General features: G+C 41.9%; 1 protein-coding gene across 1 annotated transcript in view; it reads right to left on the reverse strand.

The window, feature by feature from the left end:
- Positions 1-27,723, reverse strand: part of AFF3 (ALF transcription elongation factor 3) — a 205,366-nt gene that overhangs the window by 50,448 nt on the left and 127,195 nt on the right. The window contains exon 9 of the mRNA XM_070751578.1: positions 17,606-17,646. Coding sequence (XP_070607679.1) covers positions 17,606-17,646 — 41 coding nt within the window. The remainder of the gene's footprint in view (positions 1-17,605; positions 17,647-27,723) is intronic.

Consider the following 27,723-nt stretch of genomic DNA (forward strand, 5'->3'; position numbering starts at 1 on the left):
AAATTCTATTCTATTCTATTCTATTCTATTCTAAAACCAATGCTTCAGAGAGTCAGCTATAAATTTATGAGTAATTTCACCATAAGAGAAACACATGTGCAAAGATCCATGTTTCTTAAGTGCAGAATTCTATCTAAAAATAGAAGAAAATACTCAAGACTTCACTGCACATAGACAGCTATGTTGGCGTAGAGGTGTGAAAAGGGCCAGAGGTATTCTAGTAGGGAACAATGGAAAACTGAACGTAAAACTGCTTTGATCCTGTTTGGCTTTTCAAGCTCAGCCAAAGGTAAATAAGAAATGCTAGTTGGACAAACTCATCTGCAGTATAAAATTTCTACTAGCCTTTCCTCTTGAAAAACAAAGGCTGTTCCTAGGTTACTAGTAACATTTGGACCCCTGAAATCCTGAACTCAGGGGTCCAATCCTGTTAATAAATTCTCTAAATAACAGGTTTCTCCAATTGGCTTTGTATCTATGACTCATTGTACTTTCTTACACTATGGTAGTGGTATATCGGTATTTTTTTCTTTTTTTTATCTGCCAAAGAACCATCTCTACCCAGAGTATTTTATGAACTTAGGTCTAGAATTCCAGTAAAATAAAACACAGTTGTAATTCTGCTCTTAAATTTATGCAGCAGCCTGCATGTTCTCAAGGCAGTAGATATACCAGTAGTAGCATCCTTTTTTTCTTCCCAGAAAATGCCAAACCAAAAATGAATCGTCCCCTTATGGTAGAGAAGTGTGATTCTAGCAGGAGCACTGCTTAATTTAAGAACAATTGCCTTAATTTCTAGTTGCTTTAGCTGAGTGAATTGCTCAAGTGCTATTTTGCTTGGAAGTACCCCAAACAATATAGCCTGTCAGGTTCTTTTCAGATGAATGCTCTTGAATTTTAATAGCTAGAGGTTAAAGAAGCTGGAGCCATGGTTTCAGCAGAAAACGTTTCAATCACACCGTAGTGTGAAAAGCTATCCATGTCAAAACTGCCATTAAAGGCAAGGAAATTCTCATCTTTATGGAACCTGGCAGTCTTATTCCAAATCTGAGAGTTAACTAGTCCTATTTCTTGACGATTTTGCTGAGCATCATTTGAAGTTGCAAAAAATTATGGTAAAGCAATCCTATTTTCTAACTGATTGATTGAGTATACAATTCCACTGAAATCATAGAAACATAGAAGATTGACGGCAGAAAAAGACCTCATGGTCCATCTAGTCTGCCCTTATACTATTTCCTGTATTTTATCTTAGGATGGATATATTTTTATCCCAGGCATATTTAAATTCAGTTACTGTGGATTTACCAACCACATCTGCTGGAAGTTTGTTCCAAGGTTCTACTATTCTTTCAGTAAAATAATATTTTCTCATGTTGCTTTTGATCTTTCCCCTTACTAACTTCAGATTGTGTCCCCTTGTTCTTGTGTTCACTTTCCTATTAAAAACACTTCCCTCCTGAACCTTATTTAACCCTTTAACAAATTTAAATGTTTCGATCATGTCCCCCTTTCCCTTCTGTCCTCCAGACTATACAGATTGAGTTCATGAAATCTTTCCTGATAAGTTTTATGCTTAAGACCTTCCACCATTTTTGTAGTCCGTCTTTGGACCCGTTCAATTTTATCAATATCTTTTTGTAGGTGAGGTCTCCAGAATTGAACACAGTACTGTATTCCAAATGTGGTCTCACCAGCGCTCTATACAGCGAGATCACAATTTCCCTCTTCCTGCTTGTTATACCTCTATCTATGCAGCCAAGCATCCTACTTGCTTTTCCTACCGCCTGACCGCATTGTTCACCGATTTTGAAACTGTCAGAAATCACTACCCCTAAATCCTTTCCTTCTCCTGAAAATCCTGAAGACTATTTTTATACTAATTAATTAACTGTGAATTGATGTAATTCATACAATCATGCCCAATGAAATGGCCCTAATCAGCTGCAATATAAAAGTGTAGAGGAAGTACTAAAAGTTAAAAGATCAGTGTACGGCAGTCATCGCAGTAACTTCCAAGCAGAAGAAATGGGGAAAACGATTCTGTACCTATGTTGTCGCCAGAGAAAAGTCACAGGAACCAAAAAAGGCCATTTTAAGTACAGTATATACCAAGATTACTGAAACACAAAAAAGAAGCCGTATCTGCTAAGAATATTTATTTATTTAATTTATTTATTTTATAACTGCTCCTTGCAGACTCAGGGTGGCTTACAAGAATAAAAAATAGACAAGATAAAATAAACAGATAAGAGTAAAATACAATTAAAACATTAGAAAAAGTAGATAAAACCCATATTTAAAAACAAACAACCATCTCTCATTCATTCTAATGGCAGGAGTGGAGCTATCACTCAAGGTGCCCAGGCCTGCCGGCATAAATGTGTTTTTAGCACCTTCTAGAAGGCGAGGAGAGTGGGGACGGTACAAATCTTTTGGGGGGGGGGCATTTGTTCCAGAGGACCGGGGCCACAACAGAGAAGACTCTCCCCCGCAGACCGGCCAGTTGGCATTGTTTGGCCAATGGGACCCAGAAGAGGCAGACTCTGTGTGACCTAACTGATCACTGGGACATGTGAGGCAGAAGACGGTCCCATAATTAATCTGGTCCCATGCCAAGTAGGGCTTTATAGGTAATAACCCACGCCTTGAATTGTGTTCAGAAACTGACTGGCAGCCAATGCAATTCATGGAGTGCTGGACTTGGTACGCCCAAGACGGTTCTCATGGCTGGGTGCTAGACTAACTGAAGTCTCTGAATGTTCTTCAAGGGTAGCCCTAAGGAGAGCGCATTGCAGTAATTGAGCTTAGAGGAAATGAGGATATGAGTGACTGTGAGAAGAGACTCCTTGTCCAAATATGCCTGCGGCGGGACTCAGGGGAAGAGCCTTCTCTGTGGTGGCTCCAACCCTCTGGAACCAGCTCCCCCCAGAGATTAGGATTGCCACCACCCTCCTTGCCTTTCGGAAACTCCTTAAAACCCACCTCTGCCATCAGGCATGGGGGAATTGAAACATCTCCCCCTTGCCCATGTAGTTTCTGTGTATGATTCGACTGTGTGCTTGTTTTTTATATATTGGGGTTTCTTTTGGATTTTTTAACCTAAAACTGTAATTTAGATTGCTAAATATTAGATTTGTTACTATGTATTGTTTTTTACCATTGTTGTGAGCCTATGGAGAGGGGCGGCATATAAATCCAATAAATCTAATCTAATCTAATCTAACTGGTGTCCCAGGCTCATCTCCTTGGCCACATCTGTATCTTGATTTTGTTCTTTGAATGATCAAGTCAGAGTTACACTGGCTGGATGCCATGTGCCATCCAGGAGTGCATACCATCTGTCCTTTGTACCAGTAGGTGTTTGTTATAAAGTCTGTGGTGTTCAAAGGCAATATTATCTATCACAATAAACAAAATCCCTAAACAAAGTGCTAAAAATGAAACATCAAAAACATGTAACCTTCCCTTAATAATGAAATCAGAACGAATATTTTCCAGATCTCCCTTAGAGGAGATAACCTAAATTAGCCAAGGAAACTAACTCCCAGCTACAAACCACCACATTGTAAATATTAAAGAAATGTTATAGAAAAAGAACTCATGCAAGTGGCCTGCTGCCAAAACCGTTAAAAAAAAGTTATAATTAATTACTGCATTACCAAAACAAATAGCTCTCTCCAAGGACTGAGTGCCTGGGTATGCGAGATGAAAGAGTGTTAAAAAGCTAGAGTTGCATTAACTTCAGGAAGAAGTGATTAGTCAGCAGGCTGACAGCTGTGCTAGGAGACTGATGCCAGATTCCAGGGTATGCCTGTACTTGCTGCCAAATGTTTGCTTGTCACACCAGATAAATGGAATATCAGCAGTGTTTTATTTGACCTACTCGCAAGAAAAATAAAGTAACCCCCAGGTTCCCTGTGTTTGCCACTGACCTTGCATCAGCTGCGTTTGAGCAGTTAAGACTCCCTGGTCGATATGAGTTAACCCTTTTTTAGAATTAGCTTTGAACTCTATTTACTTCCAAGTCTCCTTAAAATTGGATGTTCAAATATAATAAGAGGCAGCTGGTTGGTGCTAAATTTTATCTTAAGGTGTGTTTTTTAAAAGGGTCAAATTACATGTTACACTACAATACTTAATTCCTCATAAAGGGTATGAGAAGGAGGCAATCAGTATTGGGACCATGAGTCTTTGAATATTTTTTTTTAATTGTTGGTGTACTTTCTTTTTGACTAATTGCCCAGTAATAAAAACCCATCTACAGCTTCTGTTTCCCCCAGCCAGGAAACTCTTACACAGGTTAAAGCAGCGGTCCCCAAACTACGGCCCGCGGGCCGGATACGGCCCGCTGAGGCGATTTATCCGGCCCGCAGTGAGCACGCGAGATTTTATCAATAGATATAATAAGCTCTCGAATCTCCCATCCATTCACCGCGGAGGATGAGGTGAGGAGGAGACGGTGCAGAGGCAAGGGGTGGGGAGGAAAGCGGGCCTGCAATTGGCTCCTTGCAGGCCCGCTTTCCTCCCCGCCCCTTGCCTCTGCACCGTCTCCTCCTCACCTCATCCTCCGCGGTGAATGGACGGGAGATTCAGGAACCCCCCTGAATTTGCCCGAATGGAGGCAGCGGCGGCTTCAAGGGACCTGGTCCTTCTCGGCGCTGCGTTGCTGCAGCCTCCGAGCTCCGCTGTTGTCCCCGGGCACTGTTACCTCAGCTGCGCTGAGAGAGAAAGAGAGAGAGCGTGGAGGGCAGCTTGCCGGTCTACGGCCCCCTGGATGAGCGGCCCCGCATGGCCCCAGCACCGGACTTCGGCGTCGCCTCTGCCCCCGGTCCGGCTCTCCAGCAAAGAGTCCACCCCTTTGCCCTCCATGGCGCCCAGCGCCCGGCCCCAGGCCACCGCCACCTCCTCCTCCTGGTAGCGCGCTAAACTCTTCCTGCAGGAACGGGTGGTGGGGTGGAAGCGATTGGACTTATGTACACGCGCGCCTGCTGATTGGGAAGAGGGGGGGGGAATCTGCGCCTCCAAAGAGGGGAGGGGGGGAAAAGAAAGAAAAAAAGAGTTCCAACTTGGCGGAAGGCGGAGGGGAGAACCGAGCGTGCTGCAGCAAGTTTGCTTGGCTTTCTGGGGCTTTTTTTCCTCCCCTTCCACCACCCCTGTCTGAATGTCGTTTGCCGCTTAGGAGTGACCCTCTCTCGGGCTTGTTGTGGATGCGGCGCGGATGAGGGGGAAAGCCGTAAGCGCGAATTAGCAAAACGAGTTCAACCTCTTCTTCGCCTCCTTACCGACTACTGAAGAAAAAAGAAGCTTCGTTGGGATTTTGGCTCTCCACAGAGACTTTCCAAATGTGCTTTTCCGGGCAGTCGGGCTTTCCCCCTCATCCATGCCACATCCACAACAAGCCCGAGAGAGGGTCACTCCTAAGCGGCAAACGACATTCAGACAGGGGTGGTGGAAGGGAAGGAAAAAAAAAAGCCCCAGAAAGCCAAGCAAACTTGCTGCAGCACGCTCGGTTCTCCCCTCCGCCTTCCGCCAAGTTGGAACTCTTTTTTTCTTTCTTCCCCCTCTCCCCTCTTTGGAGGCGCAGATTTTTTTCCCTCTCTTCCCAATCAGCAGGCGCGCGTGTAGATAAGTCCAACCACTTCCACCCCACCACCCGTTCCTGCAGGAAGAGCTCGGGCGCGCTACCCGGAGGCGGAGGCGGCGTGGGGCTGGGCGCTGGGCACTGTGGAGGGCGAAGGGGTGGACGTGATTGCTGCCTCTTAGCTGGAGAGCCGGGCGGGGGCGGAGGCGACGGTGAAGTCCGGTACTCTCCGCTCTCTCTCTCTCTCTCAGCACAGCTTAGAAGTAACAATGCCCAAGGACAGCAGCGGAGTTTGGAGGCTTTAGCAACGCAGCACCATGAAGGACCGTATGTTGGTCCTTTGAAACCGCGGCCGCCTCCGTTCGGGTGAATTCAGGGGGTTAGCTGGAGAGCCGGAGGGAGCGGAGGCGACGGCGAAGTCCAGTGCTGGGGACATGCAGAGCTGCTCATTCAGGGGGCCGTGGACTGGCAAGCTGCCCTCCGCTCTCTCTTTCTCTCTCTGTTTCCAGCGTGGTGTATGAGAGAGAGAGAGAAAGCAAGATAGAGAGAAAGCAAGAGAAAGAGGGAGAGATAGAGAGTGAGAGAGAAAGAAGGATAGAAATATAGTGAGAAAGAAAGAGGGAGAGATAGAGAGGGAGAGAGAAAGAGGGAGAGATAGAAATAGAGTGAGAGAGAAAGAAAGAGGGAGAGAGGGAGAGATAGAAATAGAGTGAGAGAGAAAGAAAGCAAGAGAAAGAGGGCGAAAGAGGGAGAGAGAAAGGAAGAGGGAGAGATACAAAGAGGGAGAGAGAAAGAGTGAGTGAAAGAGACAGAGAAAGAAAGAGAAAGAGAAGAGAGAGAAAGAGAGAGGGACAGAGAGAGAAAGAGGGAGATATAGAGAGGAAGACAGAAAGGGGGATAGATGGAAAGAGTGAGAGAGAGAGAAAAAGAGAAAGAGAAAAATGAGAAAATGAGGGAGAGGAAAATGAAACAAATGAGAGAGAAGGAAGAAAAGAGAGGGAAGAGAGAAGTAGAGAGGAAGGAGGGAGGGAAGGAAGGAGAAATGGAGGGAGTTTCTTGATTTAAGTTTAAATTTACTTGTTAATAAAAATGTATAAATTACTTTATTACTTAATTACTTCTTATTTTAAATATTGTATTTGTTCCCATTTTGTTTTTTACTTTAAATAAGATATGTGCAGTGTGCATAGGGATTTGTTCATAGGGTTTTTTTTATAGTCCGGCCCTCCAACAGTCTGAGGGACAGTAAACTGGCCCCCTGTGTAAAAAGTTTGGGGACCCCTGGGTTAAAGAATGTTGCTTGTTTGTTAATTTGTTTGTGTTTATATGCCGCCCAACTCCCAAAGGACTCTAGCCATCTCACAACCAAAAAACAAAACATAAAATGTAATATTAAGACCCCATTAAAAACAATTTAAAACCAACAATTAAAAACCATTAAAATAGTTTGAAAACCCAATGCATGCATGTTTCTGCATGCCAACAGGTTTAGCAAGGAAGTAGAGCATAATAGCAACTTTATATGATGGCAGTAGCTTAATCCCCCAAATTTAAAGATTTCAGTGGAAACACCAACCAACCCTTTGAACTGGGCTTAGAAGCAAATAACAGTCAATAAACGGGGAAGAACATTGCTCTTAACTAAAGATCTGTATATGTCACAAAGGATGAAAAAAAAAAGAATAGATTTAACGTCATTTGGCGGGACCCAGGAGAAGAGCCTTCTCTGTGGCGGCCCCAACCCTCTGGAACCAGCTCCCCCCAGATATCAGAGTTGCCCCCACCCTCCTTGCCTTTCGCAAGCTCCTTAAATCCACCTCTGTCGTCAGGCATGGGGGAATTGAATTTTTTTCCCTTCCCCCTAGGCTTATAGAATTTATACATAGTATGCTTGTTTGTATGATTGGTCTCTTAAATTGGGGTTTTTAAGATTATTTTTTAATATTAGATTTGTTACATTGTTTTCTTTATTGTTGTTAGCCGCCCCGAGTCTTCGGAGAGGGGCGGCATACAAATCTAATAAATAAAATAAATAAAATAAATAAACAGTTGAATTTCACAGAAATGAGGAAATCGTTTTTTGTACTTTTTTAAATTTTTCTCCACATCAAAAGCATACATAGCCACACATATTCCTTAATATGCATATATTAAAATAGTAATACAATAATCCAATTTTAGTTTTATTATTCAGTCTATCTCAAAGTTCTCTCTTTCCACTCCCCTCTTTCTATCTCAGGTGGCTATTCTACCTCTAACACCTACTTCCTTGCTCCTTCTCTCCCCTTTCCTACGACCATCTCCTCCTCCTTCCTCCTTCTCAACCTCTCCTTCTACTTTCTCTCCTTTCTCTCCTCCTATCCTCCTTCCTCTTACACCCTCCAAATCTTTCCCTGAGTGGGTAATTTTAATTATATATATTTTAAATTATTTCTCCCCCCACTGAAAACATACATAGGCTATCATATACTTCAACACAGCTTAATAAACATGCATCATCTACTAAATGTAATCATTAATACTTCTTAATTTCATATCTATTGCTCTTGGTATATTAATTAATTAATTAATTTATGTTAAAAAATCATTATAAAGTAATCAAGTAATCAAATAACAATCAGAATCAAATATATTAACAAGCGTGCTAAATTATATGTGTAAGATATTTATCCATTTTCTTGAAGCTTCCATTCTACTTTTCTAAGTTTCTTTTTTCTTTTTTTTTCTTTTACCTTTGCACCTCCTTGTTGCAGTATAGCATAAAATGTTAGAATAGGATTATATCATATATATCTGGACCTCTAGCATAAAAATGCTCTGCTTACCCTGATTCTATTACAGCCAGGATAGGACGGTACTAACTTGCTTAAGTCTACACTTCTGGTAAATTTGCAACAGGAAAACGAAGGGTTCAATAAACATCTCACTGATAAACAAGTTTACATCACTCCAGATAGGACGTTATATGATCAAAGGGGGATATTTACATTGCCTGAAGCAAACACAGGATGTGATTAAGGAGATTGGTTGTGATAAGGCAGAAGGCTTCAGAGAAATTAGGCGTGAGAAACATTTGCTCAAAGGAAAAAGTTTCAAGGAAATTGGTTTATGGTATCTGGGGGAAAGGAAGGACTCAAGATATGTCATGTTTGAAGTTATGTTATTGGATGTTTGTGTATCACTTGACATGTACGTGTAATTATCCCCATTTGCTCATGCTCCCAAATAAAAAGAGGTACACGGCTCCATACTGTGTCACTTCACCCAGAGAGAAAATGTGTCCAAGTCTTCTTTCTAGGATTCGCGTTCATGAGTGATCCCACATGGCTGGGTTGCTCTTAGCCCCTCTGAAGACATCGTCTTCATCAGGGACTTTGACAGCATCCACACACCCTACTTCTTTCCCTCTCTTTTTTCCTCTTTCTAGCTATTATTAATATCAATCTTCTTTCCACTCCTTTTAATCCCTTCTCCTTATTTTCCCCTTCATTTTTAGTTTCTATTATCCAATGTTTATATCTTTGCCCTCTTCTCTTTTTGTCACTGTTAAGCTCAGGTTGATCATCATAATTATCATGCATTTCAATAAAACCATTAATCTATCCATTTCCAATGTCTTCTTTTTTCGCACCATGGATCTCGCTGTGAATCTCCACATCTTTTCCCACCTTCACTACTACTTCTGCTTCTTTCTCTTCTCTGCTGGTCTCTTGTTCTGTGTTCACTCCACTTTCATTGCTCATTATTCAATTTTCAAAGTTTTTATTGTCTTTTAATACTTTTTCTGTTTCTTTTTTCACTCCATCTGCAAACTCCAGGAAACATCTTTTTAAATCATTAAGGAAATTTTAAGGAGATTTATGATGTCCTTATAGTCCTCTAACTCCATATTGTCGAAGTTACAAGGTCACAATTCCTCAATTATAATAGTTCCAGTCAGCAGGTGTCCCTCTTTATTGATCCCAGAGTTCCAGCTTTCCCATTCAGCAATATACTTTAAATGTTAATTTTTTAAAAAACCTTCACTAAATCTCCAAATCCTCTAAATTGAGCTTTAGTTATCGCTCCTTAAAAATGTTTCCTCAATGGTCTTCTATTAGTCTTCTATTTGCTGAATAGCCACTTAGCTCCCTTTCTGTCTTTTTGTTCCCTTTTTTTAAACTTAAAAAAGTCCCAAAGCTTCAGTTCAACAGTGTAACTCATCAACATCAGTTTCACTTCTTCTCTCCAGTACTTAATCTTCGATCTTCTTGTCCCAGGTGACTTCCAATTTTTAAAAGCCGTTTCCTAGTATTGCCAGTCAGGAACTCTTTGTCAGATTCCGGGGGGGGGGGTTTGCCACCCTTCCCAGGAGGGCTGACAGTGTCTCCCTTCTTCACCATTCCTCCAGGGTGATTCCAACTTGGTTCTGACCAAACCAGGTCTCCCAACCACATGGGTATTGGAATCCCCCGCAGAACACGGGGCACTCCGTGTCACTGTGGCATTTGACCATGTCCACCTCTCCGAGGGAGCCATTTTTGTTGTTATTCTTATTATTTATTAGATTTGTATGCTGCCCCTCTCCGAAGACTCGGGGCAGCTCACAACAATAATAGAAACAATATAACAGTGAAAGAAATCTAATATTAAAAATAAAACATATATAAAACCCCAGCAATTAAAACCATACAACACATACATACCAAACATAAAATATAAAAGCCTGGGGGAGGATGTCTCAGTTCCCCCATGCCTGGCGATAAAGGTGGGTCTTGAGTAATTTGCGAAAGACAAGGAGGGTGGGGGCTGTTCTAATCTCTGTGGGGAATTGATTCCAGGGGGCCGGGGCCGCCACAGAGAAGGCTCTTCCCCTGGAGCCCGCCAAATGACATTGTTTGGTCGACGGGACCCATCAACCAAACAATGTTGCTGTTATTGTGGCTTTATTATTATTTGTTGCTGTTATTGTGGCTTTAGTCTAATACTACTGAAGTGCCTAACAAGGCTTGTCTGAACATTTTAATACAGGTGTGATCACAACAGAGCCCAAAACATCTGTTGTTGAGAAAGACTGTTGCTAAGTGAATTACACCTCATTTGCCCTTTTTTTGTCACAGTTGTTAAGTGAATCACTGCAATTGTGTAAGTGAATTATTCAGTCCTTAAACGAATCTGGCTTCCCCCAATGACTTTGTTTCTTCTGGGAAGTTACAAAGGATTATCACATGAGCCCAGGACAGTTCAACTGTCATAAATACATGACAGTTGCCAAGTGCCTGAATTTTAATCAAATGAACCTAACTGCATTGATCATAAGTATTTAAAAAATGGTCATAAGTTCATTTTTTTAGGTACTGTTGTAATTTTAAACCATAACTAAATGAATCACTGTAAGTTAAGGTCTGCTAGTACTATCTATGGACATCATCTGCTAGAGACATGTCAAATAGCCGCATGGTTTTCTGTTTTGTTTTGTTAAGCTAATGGTTTTAGATAAAATGAGTGCTTATTATGTTCATAAATTGCATTCACTTAAATTATCCCTTACATATTTGGGATAAAGAAGTCACTGTTCTATTCCGCATATTTATATTAAGATTGAGCATGGAAATCATATGTCACAGGTTTCAATTGTGTTTTAGATCCAAAGGAGAAAAAATGTTGCATTCATCCTATTTTTATTAAAGAACATGTTTGCGATGCAATTAGCAGACTACAAGGAACTTGTGATATAGGATTAATGGGTTTCTTTGAAATTAACTCTGGATATTAGTTTTTAAAAATCTGATGTAATTATTTGGCTTGGAAAACCTGGATTTACAAAACATACATTCCTTGTGAGGTGCAATCCTTGTGGGGGTCAAATGGGGTCAAAATATTACTTAATCAATCCTTGACTGTCTCTAGGGAAACTAAAAGCAGATGTTTAATTCATCTGAAATTATCTGCAGTCTCTTGAAGTCTCTTCTAAAAATGGTATTTTCTGAGTAAGCAGTTTATTTTGGGGGCATATGCAAACACAATCACAGTATGACTTTCTTTTTTTAAAGACTGAGCTCTGTGTGATATTTCACCTATATCTTGCACAGCACATACTACCAAAAAAATCTCCCCAAAATCCACACAAAGCTAAAAAATTGTGATCTTGCTGATAAAGATTGATTGCTTGACTATTGAGATGTCCTAATAGTGATTAAACTTGTGATAAGTTGGACTGAAAGCTACCAAAAATATGAATGTGCAGACTTTCTTTAAAATAATAAATTATAACCAAAGGGAATAACATAAAACATGTCATAAGACATATTTGTCTTCCTCTTACAAGATATTGCTAAGAATTACAATCCACTCCCAGTCTAATACCACTTACTACTTCAGTTGCTTCATTTTTTTACTTTAATCTTTACTTTTTTTTCATTTTTTATTTTAAAAGTGAATCATATCCGCATCTCTTTTTTTAATATTTAATATTTATTTATTTTAGTAAATACACACAAGACAAAACAAACATGCAACAATTAATTTGGGCACTTATAGCTCTCCTTTATGTCAAAAACCAATATTGGATATATGTATGGATATATATATGGATATATACAATATTTTGTTAATGTTAAGATTGCTCTATCATTACTTATACTGCTATGAAAAATTTATTCTAAAACCTTTACTGGATTATTTGAGAATGCTTCTATGTGATTTTCCTTTATTTGTTAGTCCGTTAAATAGATCAAATAAATATGCATTGTCTTTTATTCAACAGCATGAAGAGGAGTACACAAAGATCTCTCTTCCTGTATTTTGCCATAAGAATGACCTTTTTCCAAAGTTTGGGCTACATGAGAGTGATTGGTTAAAAATCATTCAATACGTTTCTGTGGTGAAGAATCAATAGTGGGTTCTACTGGTTGCTACTGGTTCACTCAGGTGGGTGGGTAGAGCTGCTGCAGCCGCTACCAGTTCACAGAACTGGGCTGAACTGGGAGTAGCCCACCTCTGTGAAGAATATGCTAGATGGATCTCTCTACTCCCAATTTTAGTGGAAGTGGATCCTATTAATTTCTATAATCCTGAACAATGATATGATATTCAAAATCCTTATAAATTCAACCATACAGTTAAGTGTTGACCGATTAAAGACAAACAAAGTTTTATTCCTGCTTGTAACAATTATCAAGAGGCATTAAAAGCCCACAAACACAAAAAAAACAACACTGGTTAATTATTCAGAATAATTTAAAATAATTCTGCATAACAACAGCTACATCCCTAATGATAGCAACAAATTAAAGTATACATTTTTTCTGATTAATATTATAATGAAATAGCATTGTTATAAGAGTGATTTTAAATGAATCGCTTTTTAAATGATTTTTATTGAACTTTTAAACTTTTATAAAAAAGCTGAATTTCAACCAGTTTTTATTAATGTTGGATGCTGCCATGCTTTTAATCACCGGTAACTATAAAATATTGTTGTTCATATAAAAACTTTGGACATTAAAAAACATACCTTTCTTCTCTATCTTTCTTTTTATTTCTTTTTATTTGCTATGAAAACAAACACCAGAGGAAGCCATCTAATACAAGAACTGCCCTCATCACCAGATGGAGATAAGAGTACTTGGAGCTATTATAAAGGCTGGAAATAATTTGTACCTTAGTTTTTCACTGCCCAAAGGCAATGCAATATTCAAGTGTCAAAAACAAACAATAAAACAGAAATATTTTTCTTCATTAACAAACCAGATGGCTTCTTATGCATGAGTTAGGCACTCACAGCAACCGTTTAACAACATGTTCGCAGCTTGATTGCAAGATATGTTGTGATGGGTTAAAACTTGAAACGAGAATTTCAGCAACTATTGTACATAATATAATGTTCATTATAACAGGCATGCAGATCAATTCTCTCTCTCTCTCTCTCTCTCTCTCTCTCTAACTCCCCCTCCCACTCCTCCCTCCCTTCCTTCCTCTCCCTGTATCTGAGTGAAACAGTGCATCAAAGAGCAAAAAGTTTCGAACCAAAGTATCACACATCTTACAAAATATGTCCAAAAACTGGGACCCACAAATCCTGGGGAATTAAAATTTTGCAAATTTTATAAAATATGTTATGACATAATACTAGCATAAAACAGTTTGTGATGTGAACAAACTGCCATAAAATAGTTACTGTGTTATATAGTTCACCATGGGCCATTTTCAAGCCTGTGGTGAAAACAATATATTCAGAAAACAATATATTCTACTACTATTGAAGGCATTGAGGAATCTGGTAAGGAAATATCTCTGAAAGGATGACTCAACACAAAGACTAACTAAATATACGCAGGGGTGGGATTCATCAGGTTCTGACCAGTTCTGGAGAACTGGTAGCAGAAATTTAGAGTAGTTCAGAGAACCGGTATGTACCATCTCTGACTCGCTTTGCCCACATTTATTCTCTGCCTCCTGAGTCCTGATCAGGAGGAAATGGGGATTTTGCAATAACCTTCCCCTGGAGTGGGGTGGGAATGGAGATTTTACAGTATCCATCCCCTGCCATGCCCACCAAGCCACTCTCACAGAACCGGTAGTAATTTTTTGAATTCACCACTGGATGTTAATGTTTACAAAATGGTTTTGTTACAATTACTATTGGAAAGGAGGGGGTGGCGCTTCGGCCAAAATGAGATAGTCACTTCCCTCTATGCTCTGTGGGGAAGCACTGAACTGCAGCAGCCTGGAGACCCAATTTTGGGTCAAAACAGACCTTTACCGCTGGGGAAGAAAGGACACAGTCTGGTGAGCCATGTGAGTGAGCGCAAAACCCCGCAGGCAGCCAGTTTAGGTTTCCTGATCAACAGCCATTTTGGAGGCGACAAGTCGCTATTAGTTCCGGTAGTGAAGTGGCAAAAGTGAGCTTGAAGCGATGGAAGTTATCTGAGTGGGAGGATTGTTTTTTGTTCAGCATTAGCACTTAAATGGGAATTGAAGAGGAAGAGGCTGATTTTTTTTTTAAAAGGTCTATAAACTTTGCCTAAGGAAAGAGGATTGTAAGCAGTGGAAGGAGCTGCTTACGATCTAGCAGTGGGGGAAGTGGGGATGAAGAGACCTCTTTCCTTAATGGATATCAATGTGATTGTGACTGTGATTTAAGAAAATATATTTGTGGGATGTTGCAACCAGATTGAGCCTAAGGATTTCTATCACCCAACTTTTAATTTAAAGCTGATGAGACAATGGTTATGGAAAATATGCAAAGGAATGTAGTTTTGAGGAAGTTAGATTCACAAAAGGACTGCACAGCTGGAGAATTAACTGAGCCAATTTTATGCATTGAATGAGGAAGTGACAATTTTTTCCTTCCTACAAGGACTGAGGGAAATTAGAGAATCAATTTATTACACCTAACTGGAAATCACTTCTATTCTATTTGTTCAGAAGATAGACTCGCTGTGGAGACAATTATATTTAGTTGAACAACAATCGATAAGAGATGGCATTAAGAAACAAACATGGACATTTGATCCAGGATGAATTACTCTTAATTTTTGGAATGATTTGGTGTAGATAAAATGCTGTGGCAAATTTTCTATGAGTAGATTATAATAACAGTTTGTTAACAGAGAATTTTGAAAACTTGACCTTCTCTTTATTATTATTGTTGTTGTTGTTCTTTCTGTTAACTATTTTTGTCATTAATATACTATATAGAAGATTTACCTGTTTAGCAATATTTAGCAATATCTGAAAAATTATAGGTTTCTCACCATCCACTTAAATTTTGTATGGCAGTACATAGAGTAGGCAGCCAACTTTCTCCCAGATTAAATAAACCACTTAACAATCCCTGCTCATGCTGACTGGAACGATGGAGTGTACAGATCAGTGCATCTGACACAGCATTGCAGCAGGCTATTCTAAATTGTAGGATTTGTTTTATGCTAGCAGATTGGACTGGAGTCCTGACAAGTAGAGAGGGAATCTTCTATGCCTTCAAAACTGGAATATTTTTTCCTAGAAATCCCATATTTATCATATAAACTTGTAAACATCTGTTTCCCATCACCAATCCTTCTCTTCAATACAACTCAAACCATTTAAATTTTGATCTATTTATAAAAACAAGGTTTTTTTAATCCTTCCCCTTCCCATCAGCAAACATTTGTCAGCAGGGATGGGACTAGTTTCATGATTTTAGGCTTAGTCCACAAAGAAATGTTATTTGTCCACGAAGAATATACAGTGATACCTTGTCTTACGAACTTAATTAGTTCCAGGACAAGGTTCCTAAAGTGAAAAGTTCATAAGATGAAACAATGTTTCCCATAGGAATCAATGGAAAAGCGCTTAATGCGTGCAAGCCCATTCACCCCTTTTGGAAGCTGAAGCGCCCATTTTTGCACTGCTGGGATTCCCCTGCAGCATCGCAAAATCCGGAGGTGGGGTTTCCCATGGAGAGGAGCCTCAGGGGAATCCCACCAGCATGAAAATGGGCGCTTCAGCTGGCAACGGAAGTCTGGAGGTGGGGCATCCCAGTGGCGGCAGCGGGTTCGTAAGGTGAAAATAGTTCGGAAGAAGAGGCAAAAAAACCTTAAACCCCGGGTTCGTATCTCAAAAAGTTCATATGACGAGGGGTTCGTAAGATGATGTATCACTGTATACCGCATTTTTGGAGTATAAGATGCACCTTTTTACCTCCTAAAACAGGGTGAAAACTTGAGTGTGTCTTATACACCGAATGTAGCCCCACCCCCATCCTTTGGTCTCTGCCTGCCAGCAATTTACCACTTTGTAATAAACAACCCAGAGCCTGATTAGCATAAGCAGAGTAGATCTATTTAAATAATTGGGAGGAGTTAGTGTGACTACATTTAAGAAAAGTTTCTGGCATTAATATATTGCCACAATGTATATTTATCCAATTTTTTGCTATTTTTATGTGTCAGACAGATATGCATAGAAATACATAACAAACAGTGTATATTATTTGTACTGTTTGCTGTTTGGCAAATTGCTTAGAAGCAGAGGCCTTTTTTCCTTGTTTTCCTCCCCCAAAACTAAGGTGCATCTTATACTCTGGTGCAACTTATACTCTGAAAAATATGCTAATTTATTCTAGGCAGCAGCAAACTTGTTTTTCTGTCTTAGAAAGTGTACTATTTCTTATTTTCAGGGAGGCACATGAGTGTAGCCAGAAGAATTGATATACCTGCCAAGAGGACAAAAGGAAATTTACTTTGATTCATGACCCAATGCCTTATTTCTGAATCAATATAAATCTAATAATTTTTTTATTGTTGCTCTTCTGATTCTTTTTTCAGTAAAAGTGCAATGAAGTATACTTCCAGTAATAATGCCTGCTATCTCTTAAATATAAAACAGAATAAAAACTAAGTTACAAAAAGGACTTTTCTAAAATTCCAGCAGTTTCACTGAGAGTAACATCAGGTAAAACTATCTATTGAGAAACAACTTCATGTCTGAATGTCATATAGAGAGAAATAATGCAGTATCTTAGACATACGAATAGAAATTTGACCTGAGAAAAAGACTGGCCAAAATTAGAAGAATCATTTAGCACCAATAATGCTGCTATCTTTTTATCAGTCTTTTAAAAATACAGAATAAGTCTCAAGCCACTTGGAAGAGAATATACCAGTTTATGTACATAGAACAACACCTGGATGATTTCCACCATAAAAAAATCCAAATAAAATGAAAATAAGTCAATTTTGAAATAAATTGCATCCTTAATGCTATGAAATGAGCAACTGCTAAACTGATGCATTTACTACTTGATTCATGTGTTTTCATCTCTTTATAGTTTCATGCCACAATCGGATTTTTTGTAGGAAATGCAGGAAGACTATGGCTTACCTTTTTCTACAATAAATTCTATGCATGCATGACAAATCCAAATATGCAAAATGTTTAATACTCCAGTTCAGTGATACTTCAGGGACAAAATCCAATTATGAGTTATATGCCACAGTAAATAGGATTCAGCATTTCACAGAGCAGTTTATAATTCATAAAAACAACAAAATATACCTGTCAGATAGAACCTGGAGAGCAGATTTCTGTGCTGCCTGCTGGAAAGAAGGGCAGAAATGTTTATTTTATACAACTTTTAAAATATGAACTCAATCAACACATAAAAAATGTGTCACCCACATTTCTTGTCACGTATCCAAATTTTATAGGATGTACAAATAGCACTATAGCCATCTGGCTATTTTCCAACTATTATACACCATGTAATAGCAGTTTGTTCGATTAACACCATTGAAATATTAAAGAAGTTACACAGATTTTTACATCTAACAAATCCTGTCTGGAAGTTTTTGGGGTTTTTTAAATGAGAAATTTTTTTCCTTCTTTAGCACCATTGCTTTAGCAATTATTCACATAGCAAACTGTTCAAGGATGGCAACAATCAGCGCAGTTGTGATTAGTTGTCAGTTTTAACTTGACAAATTTTAACAGGGCTACCTGCAAATGAATGAATGGTCCATTGATAATTACCTTATGGCTATGTAGTACCCAGTGAAGGGCTACCAAAATTTTTACCACCACACTGTGGGTGTGATTTATGCAGGATGCCCTGCATTTTCTTTCAGAATCTTTCAGTGCAAACCCCACTGTGCCCCCCCACTCCCACCCCATCCGGACAGTATCCCATCCCTCCCAGTACTTTATTGGCTAATGTAGGAAATACATTAGCACGGAAGTCTCTTGCAGGGGTAAAAATACTTCTCAAAAAATAGCAGAAATTTTATTTATTTATTTATTGGATTTATATGCCGCCCATCTTTGAGGACTTTAGGTTTAATCAGATGATTAACTTTTCATTTCATTGCTGATCTTTTGTGGACCTACTTTCTAGCTTCACTTGTAAGCCCTCCAAAGTAGGCCATACAGGAAATACGATCTGATGAGCGAGTTCTATTTATTGTAAGGCTACGTTAACAGAATATTTCAACGCATAAAGTACAAATTTCTTTTTACAGCCTGATCAATTATGGTGGGTACTTCCTAAGTTTCATTCTCTAACTATTAAGCAATTACAGGCTCCTCACTCTCTTGTTTGATCATTTCATAGGTAGCATCTCTTCACCTTGTCCCTCAAGATTATTCCAATATACCATTATATTAACAATGTCAGTTGGCGGGCCCCAGGGGAAGAGCCTTCTTTGTGGCGGCCCCGACCCTCTGGAACCAACTCCCCCCGGAGATTAGAACTGCCCCTACTCTCCTTGCCTTTCGTAAGCTCCTTAAGACCCACCTGTGTCGTCAGGCATGGGGGAACTGAGACATCTCCCCCGGGCATATACAATTTATGAGTGGTATGTGTGTATGTATGTGTGTTTAGAAAATGGAGTTTTTTAAATGTTTTTAGTAGAAATTTAGATTTGTTGTAAATTGTTTTTCACTTTGTTGTGAGCCGCCCCGAGTCTGCGGAGAGGGGCGGCATACAAATCTAAATAAATAAAATAAAAATAAATAAAATAGGCGTTGATTGCTTACCTGAACGCCTCTTCTCGTACGGTGAGCGGGTACAGCAGTCACATGGGGTTGCTCATGTCCAATCCGGTGGAACTGAGCCTAGTATTAAAAAAGCTTGCCGGATCCGCCCCTTCCCCAGAATTCGCGAATCCATAGACTAGGCTCAGTTGTGAAGCTCTGTAGTGTTCAACTCTCATTGTTAGAGGAAGAAAGAGATAGAAAGGTAAAGAAGACACATACAAGGGCGGGAAGTGACTGCTGTACCCGCTCACCGTACGAGAAGAGGCGTTCAGGTAAGCAATCAACGCCTATTCTCCGTACTGAAGGAGCGGGTCCAGCAGTCACATGGGACATACCCAATAGATGGTCCCTAGGGTGGGATTAGCTTGCTATCGTGTGAGATAACGGATTGGAGTACCCTTCTGCCGAAGGCAGCGTCCGCTGAAGCGTAAGAATCAATTTTGTAGTGCCTGATGAAGGAATTTGGCGAGGCCCAAGTGGCTGCTTTGCAGACCTCCTCCAACGGGGCTTGAGTCGCCCAAGCGGCCGAGGTGGCTGCGCTCCTGGTGGAATGCGCAGTGATGTTCCTTGGAACTGAGAGGGAGGCCGACTCATAGGCCTTAGATATAGTCCCTCTGATCCAACGGCCTATTACTGTTGAAGACACTTTGGCCCCCATGACTCTGGGATGATAGGCTACAAAAAGTGCTTCTGACCTCCGAAAGGGTCCTGTGCGTTGGATATATATTCTCAGCGCTCTGGTGAGATCCAGGGTGTGCCATCTAATTGCCAAGGGATGGTCTCGTTGGAGGCAGAAGGAAGGTAGGACAATATCCTGAGATCTGTGGAACATGGAACTGACCTTGGGTAAGAAGGTGGGGTCCAGTCGCAAGACTACCTTGTCCTGATGGAATTGGCAAAGGTCCTGCCTGATTGAGAGGGCAGCCAGCTCCGAAATGCGTCGGGCAGAGGTAATAGCCACCAGAAAAGCTACCTTAAAGGATAGGTACCTGAGGGACGCCGATTTTAGGGGTTCGTATGGTGCCTGCGTGAGGGAGTGGAGAACCCGTGGCAAATCCCAGGATGGATACCTGTGGACCTTGGAAGGTCTGAGGTTGGCTATGCCCTTGAGGAATTCCTGAACTTCAGGGAAGGATCGGAGAGGCTGTCTGCGGGGGCCCCCTAGGACAGATGAAATGGCTGCCAGATGACGCCGGAGGGTGCTGGTGGAGAGTCCTTTATGGAAACCTTGCATAAGGAAGGAAATAATTCTGTGTATGGGGATGCACAGAGGGGAGAGACCTTCCTGAAGACACCACTGGTGAAACTTGGACCACGTGTGGTCGTAGATTCGGTTGGTCGAGCCCCTTCTGGCCTTTAGAATGACCTCCACTGAATCAGGGTCATGCCCACGCAGCTCTAAATCTCTCCTGATAACAGCCAGGCGGTGAGGTGGAACCACTCCGGGTCTGGATGGAAAGAGGCCCCCTGCCGCAGCATATCCCCCGAAACGGGGAGTCGCCAAGGGTCCTGGACGGACAGCTGTTGGAGATCTGCGAACCAGGGCCGGCGGGGCCAATGAGGGGCGATTAAGATTACTCGGGCCCTCTCGGTGAGGACCTTGTGAATCACGTCCGGGAGGATTGGAATCGGAGGAAATGCATAGAGTAGGCCTGGAGGCCATGGACTCCGGAGGGCATTGATCGCTTCCGCTCCCGGGGATGGAAATCTGGAATAGAAGCGAGGGAGTTGGGCGTTCGCATTGGTCGCGAAGAGATCCAGGACTGGTAGGCCGAATCTGAGGGTGATTTGATGGAACAGGTCTTGATGGAGGTTCCACTCTCCTGGGTCTATCGTTGCTCGGGATAGCCAATCCGCCTGGATGTTGAGACTCCCCGAGATGTGATCGGCTAGGAGCGACTGGAGATGTTTTTCCGCCCAAAGGCCCAGCTTGAGGGCCTCCCTCATGAGAGCCTTGGATCTCGTGCCCCCTTGCCTGCAGATATGGCTTTTTGTGGCAATGTTGTCGGTGAGAAAGAGAACGTGCCGGTTGGGGATGCGAGGAGAGAAATGCTTCAGAGCCAGGGAGACGGCTCTTAACTCTAGCCAATTTATTGGCCTGGAAGCTTCCTCCGGGGACCACGTGCCCTGGGCTATCATCCCCTGGGCGTGGGCGCCCCATCCCGATAGACTGGCATCTGTGGTGATGACAAATTGATCCGGGCACCTGAACGGGGATCCTCTGTCCATGGCCGGAGACTTCCACCACTTGAAGGATCTGCGAACACTCAGTGGGATGACAATGCGTCGATTTGAGTTGCTGTGCCCCGATCTCTGAAAAGGCAACAGAAGCCACTGGAGTTCCCTAGCATGAAGGCGAGCCCAGGGAATGATGCCTATGCATGACACCATCTTCCCCAAAAGAGAAGATAGAGTAACTATGGATACTGAAGGATTAGATAAAATGTTAGAAATTAACTCCACTATACTGAGTTTCCTCTCGGGAGAGAGAAAAACCTGGGAAGATTTTGAATCAATAATGGCTCCCAGGTGAGAAATGGAAGTGGAAGGTTGGAGGTGACTTTTTTCAAAGTTGATGGAAAACCCATGGTCCTGAAGGACTGACATGGTGACAGAAAGGTCTGATTTCACTCTCTCTAGGGAGTTCCCATGAATTAAAATATCATCAAGATAACATAAAATGTGGATGGGAGACGCCCGGATATAGGCCGCCAGGGACCCCAAGAGCTTTGTGAAGACCCGAGGGGCCGAGGAAAGGCCAAATGGCATCGCCCTATACTGGAAATGCCTGCCTTGAAAGGAAAAACGTAAAAATTTTCTGTGGCATTTGGCTATAGGAATGTGAAGGTAGGCCTCAGTGAGGTCTAAGGAGACCATGAAATCTCCCGAGTGAATGGCGGCCAAAATAGAAGACAAGGAGTGCATTTTAAACTTCCTATATTTGATGAATAGGTTTAGTTTCTTTAAATCCAAAATGGCTCTCCAACCTCCGGAGGACTTTGGAACCATAAATAGGATGGAGTAAAAACCTAGGCCCTTCTGACCGGAAGGGACCGGCTGAATGGCTCTAATGGACAATAGATGAGAAATGGCCTCCTCCATACGGTTACAATCTGAGGATGACCTGGGCGAAGGGCAGGAAATAAAACGTTTAGGGGGAGGAGAAATAAATTCTAAAAGAAGGCCTGATTGAACAGTGTCAATGACCCAAGGGTCCTTGGAGGTGAGACGCCAATTTGCAGCGAAATGAGCTAGGCGACCCCCTATGGGAATGGAGGAAAGGTTACCATCTAGGTTTTTTTGAAGCCCTGTTAGAGGCAGCTCCCCTTTGGAAACGAAAACCCCTACCCCTGGAGTTCCTACCTTGGGAACGAAAGCGGGGGGAATACTGACCTGGAGATCTCTGATAGGAAGCCGCTTGATCTTGCTGGCGCCCTGGGCGACGAAAGGACTGCGTTTTAGTAACCTTTTTTGTGGTTGGGCCCAAAACCTTCTTCTTGTCTGTGGTCTCCGTGAGGAGAGGATCCAGAAGATCACCGAAGAGAAGGTTGCGCTTTAAGGGGCCCTGGGATAACTGCCACTTTTGGCGAACTCCCGCTTGCCAAGGGCGAATCCATAGGAGTCTTCTTGCCGTTGTAGAGGCTGCAATAGACTTAGCAGAAAATCTAGTAGATTGTAAGGTGGCATCAGCCACATACTGGGCAGCTGCAAAGACCTTGTTGAAGTCTTGTTGACCTCTCAAGTCATCTGGAGGAATGTGCTGTTGAAGTTGGCGAAGCCACAGCAGCATGGCTCTGGAGAAGAAGGAGGCTGCTGCAGAACTTTTAATGGCCCAGGAATCAGCGGAGAAACCTCTTTTGAGCATTTGCTCGATGCGCTTGTCCTCTGGACGGAGGACTTCCTCCGCCTCGCCTGGCACAGCCGCTGCCGAGTGAAGAATTTTGACAGGTTCATCTGGTTTGGGAAAAGATAGAAGCTCTTCATAGGAAGAGGAGAGTTTATACAACTTTCTGTCCTTGGTAGAGGGATTAAGGCCAGAGGCTGGAAAATCCCACTGTTTAAGTAAGGCATCTTTAAATAATTTAGGCATAGGGATTACCTCGTTATCCTCCTGTTCCTCTGTGAAGTAAGGTAAATTCTCCTCCGGGGGATCAGTGGAAGTGGAGGCTTGTTTCTCCTGGGCCGCTAATCCCGTAGAAATTCTAGCTTTGAGGAGGAGAGATTTGAATAGTTGAGAAGGGAAAATAGTAATGGGAGGAGGGACCTTTATTTGGGATTCCTCGTCCTCAGATAAGCCCTGGAAAGGGTCTTCATCCTCCTCTACATCCTCATATTCATCTTGGGAGGACTCTGAGTCATCCTGAATAGGAGCTCTGACCGCTGGGGAAGAACCCAAGGGGCGGGAGGAACGAGAAGGAGGAAGAGGTAAAGGAAGCTCATTGATGGAGGAGAGTTTGGCATCAATGGCTTTGGACAACACAGCAAAAATAGATTGGAACTCAGGAGGTAAACTGGAAATATCAGCAGAAATGGCAGAAGAATCCCTAAAGGCCTGGGAGGATCCTGGCTGGGGGGAATCTTCCATAATATCTGGTTCCTCTGGACCTATGCCCCATAGGTTAGGTTGGGGTCTGTCTAGGTTTGGCTCATCCAGAGATAACACAGGGACCCCAGAAGGAGGCAGACTAGAGGCCTCTGGTGGGTCTTGACTACTGATTACTTGGGCCTGCACTTTCAAACGTTTTGCTGATTTATCATGAATCTTTTGTAGGGCTAGGTCCCTTCTCTTCTCGGCCCTGGTGACCTTGGTCGAGGGGCGGGCCCCTGGAGAAGAGGAGGAAGAGGCCTGGGGGATACTAGTAATCTCATCGCCTGTAGGCCTGGCCTCTCTGGGACCTTTAGTTGTGCCTCTCTTGGGAAAGGTAGCCATAGTCTGACAATTAACAGAAGACAAGGCTGAGCCAATAATTAAATTATAAGGAGAAGATTTCAAGGACTTCCCAAGAGGAATGGATCCTGCTTCGAGGCCTCGAAGCTGCTGAAACGTGAGGACAATCTGGGCAAACCCAGAGTTCGTGCCCCCAAATCCAGCGGGGCCAGCCTCCCTAAACTTTGCAATTAAGTAAAACCAAGGCACTCTGGTTGGAGGCTAGGCCGGTGGAGAATTTAGCCTGGGACCCCCAAGGCCCGCTCCCGGATCCACGCGGTGGACTGAGGCCTACGCGGCTGGCAGAAGGCCAACACGAGAGGCCTAGATATTTTAAGAAAGGGCGCGAAGGCCTTCGCGCCAAAAAATCGCTTCGTAGAATTTCTTAAGGGGAAAAGCGATCGACTAAGTCCAGGAGACTAAAGGCGTCCCACTCCGCAGGAGGTATTTTATAAGCCCTTAAATATATTTTTATACAATAATTAAGCAATAATCCAATAATAAATACTTGCACCAGGACCTCCAGGCCAAGGGATTAGAAGAATCCACAAGCGGCCGCAGGAATCGTAACCGGCAAAACCGCCGGGGGAAAACGAAACCGCAACTTCTCCCAAGTAAAAAAGCCTAGCCGCTTTTTATTTTTTTCCTTTTAAAAACGGCTGGCGCAAATAGTGCAAGTAATTGAATAAAGACAATAAATCTTACTACTTTTTTTGAAGGAAAGGTCGAAGGGAAGGTGTTAGAATGTTGAACGAGCATTCACAATACAACCGCAGGATATGCGAACTGAGCGAATTCTGGGGAAGGGGCGGATCCGGCAAGCTTTTTTAATACTAGGCTCAGTTCCACCGGATTGGACATGAGCAACCCCATGTGACTGCTGGACCCGCTCCTTCAGTACGGAGAATAAAAAAATATTGGAATTTATTTATTAGATTAGATTTATTGGATTTATATGCCGCCCCTGTCCGTAGACTCGGGGCGGCTCACAACAATGGTAAAAAAAAATACATAGTAACAAATCTAATATTTAGCAATCTAAATTACAGTTTTAGGTTAAAAAATCCAAAAGAAACCCCAATATATATACCGGTATATAAAAAACAAGCACACAATCGAATCATACCCAGAAACTACATGGGCAAGGGGGAGATGTTTCAATTCCCCCATGCCTGACGGCAGAGGTGGGTTTTAAGGAGTTTCCCAAAGGCAAGGAGGGTGGGGGCAATCCTAATCTCTGGAGGGAGCTGGTTCCAGAGGGTCAGAGCCACCACAGAGAAGGCTCTTCCCCTGGGTCCCGCCAGACGACATTGTTTAGTCGACGGGACCCCGAGAAGGCCCACTCTGGGCTTGCATATATCTATATAGTAGGAGTTCTCAAACTATTGATCATGATTCCAGGGAGGGAAAATAATTGGGCGCAAGGTGTCACAATTTCTGATTAAACTTAATCAGACATGCAAATGAAGTGGGACATTGTGATGTACGTTTCTTGTTTCGTCTGATTAAGCCTGCATACCAGAATTTCAGAATTCCCAATGATATGCATTTTAAAATAAAGAACCCTAACTATAATGAAATGATTAATTTTATTAAGAAGGTGAGGATGGATCTCATGCAAACCTATCATTTTAGAAGTACGGTTAGTCGCTGGGCACAGTGGGAGAGGCCCTTAGAAGACAATTTGGCAGAGCTCCAAGATTTGCAGCATCCAGGGCAGCCAGCCACGGCTGTCACAAGACGCAGCTTACTGATGTGCTCATTCGCGAGGACCGACGCATAACGACTCAGCAGTTGGCACTGAAGCTGTCGTTGGGAAGGAAGAGCCACGCCTGCTAGCAAAGCTCCACCTACCTCTGGGGATACAAGGCAGGGGGCAGAGATGAATAGATGTGGCAGATAACTATTCATCTTCCAGCTGGATGGACTTGTTAGCCTGCAGTGAGAGAGAAACTTTTTGCTGGCGCTCCTAATAAAGGAATCTTTGAGTTAGCCTTTTTGTGTTTGGGGAACCGGGTCAGAACAATTACAAAAAATCTAGTTGCCTCCTGAAAAAGCACCTTTGGGATGATCAGCCTATTTGTGACATGCATGCATAGGTCTATTTTAGTTCCACAGGCATTTATCTTAAAAAATACCCAGTATGGAATGCTGTATGGAAGGTATTTAAAATATTAATTATAATTTTGTATATTATATTTGTACAGTATATGTACATTGTTCACTTTTTAAATCTTAAACTGATGTGCACCTTTTTCAGAATGACAGTTTTGCGTGGCTTTTGAAGGGGAGAAAAGGAAAAGAACACAAAAAATAGCACATGAAGTAAAAAAAAAACCACCCTTTATTTACAGATAGCCCTCGACTCATGACTACAATTTGTTCTGCCGGGCTCTCTGGTAGGAGCCTCCCAAAAATTCAAGGGTACAAATTTCAGACACACACACGTTTGAAAATTCAAAACAATGTTCTTTATCCCAAAATTCAAAATAAACTAAGCACCCTTTTTGTATTGCAAAGAGCACTCATCCCAAAACAACCAAGTAGTCTATACAATTAATCTTAAGCAGTCATTAAGTACTTAGCTAGCAGCTGTGAAGAAACTTCAAACCCATTCTTCTTCCAACGAAGTGAGACACACACGTTGCTCTGCTTTGTTTTCAAAGGCGTGAAAAATCAACAAAGGCCAGAAACCAGCAACACAGGATTCCTGACGAACTGCGATCAGATACTCTTCCACAACAGCCAAACCCACATGCTGCTATTTATAGCAGCAGCCCTAATTACTGGAGCCCCACCCAAACACAGGTGGCCGCCCTTATCTCCTGTAATATGTCCTTACTTGGTCTCTTCTACGAATAATTCTGCGCTTGCGTTGGTCCAAAATGTCTTCATCCGAATCAATGGAACATAAGGGAGATTGACTGCCTGGGCTGTGTGCCAAGCCCCCCTCTGCCGAGTCACTCCCACCTTCTTCTTCGTCCGAGGAAACTAAACTCTGAACTGACTCTGTCGGCAATAACACAGGCCTATGACATGTTGAAGTTTCCCCTGCATCCACCTCCACATTCCCTGGGGCAGGAGCTGGGCCAGAGCCAACCACAACACAATTGAGCCCAAAATTTCTATTATTAAATAAAACATTTGTTAAATGAATTTTGCCACATTTTATGACTTCTTTTTGCCAAAGATATTAAGTGAATCACTGTAGTTGTTAAGTTAGTGATGTGGTTGTTAAATGAATCTGACTTTCTGTTGATTTTGCTTGTCAGAAAGTTGCAAAATGTGATCATATGACTCTGGGATACTGCAATAGTCATAAATATGAGTTAGTTGCCAAGCATCTGAATTTTGAAGGATAACACAATTATTTGTACACTACCACTGGAAAAGTGGATCAGGTTGTTTTGCTTAAAAAGGCAATTCAAACAAAGCCTCATTCATTTAAAATGAATTTTGCCGTTTGCCATATAGTCTTATCTCTTATCCTCCGGTTATAATTTATTTTAATTCTGCTTTCAGACAACTGTTAAAAATTATATTACATTATAAAGTCTTTGATTTAGCTCAAATAGCATTACCTTGGAAGAAATCTTATGTTTAATTAAAAGATGGTCACATATACATGACACAATGTCCATTTTATAATTTGGTATGATTAATTATTCTTGACTGAGACAAGAATTGAATCAATTGTCAATTGTTTTCTAAGCTC

The sequence above is a fragment of the Erythrolamprus reginae genome, chromosome 4 (assembly GCF_031021105.1).
Source record: "Erythrolamprus reginae isolate rEryReg1 chromosome 4, rEryReg1.hap1, whole genome shotgun sequence".
NCBI classification, from domain to species: domain Eukaryota; kingdom Metazoa; phylum Chordata; class Lepidosauria; order Squamata; family Dipsadidae; genus Erythrolamprus; species Erythrolamprus reginae.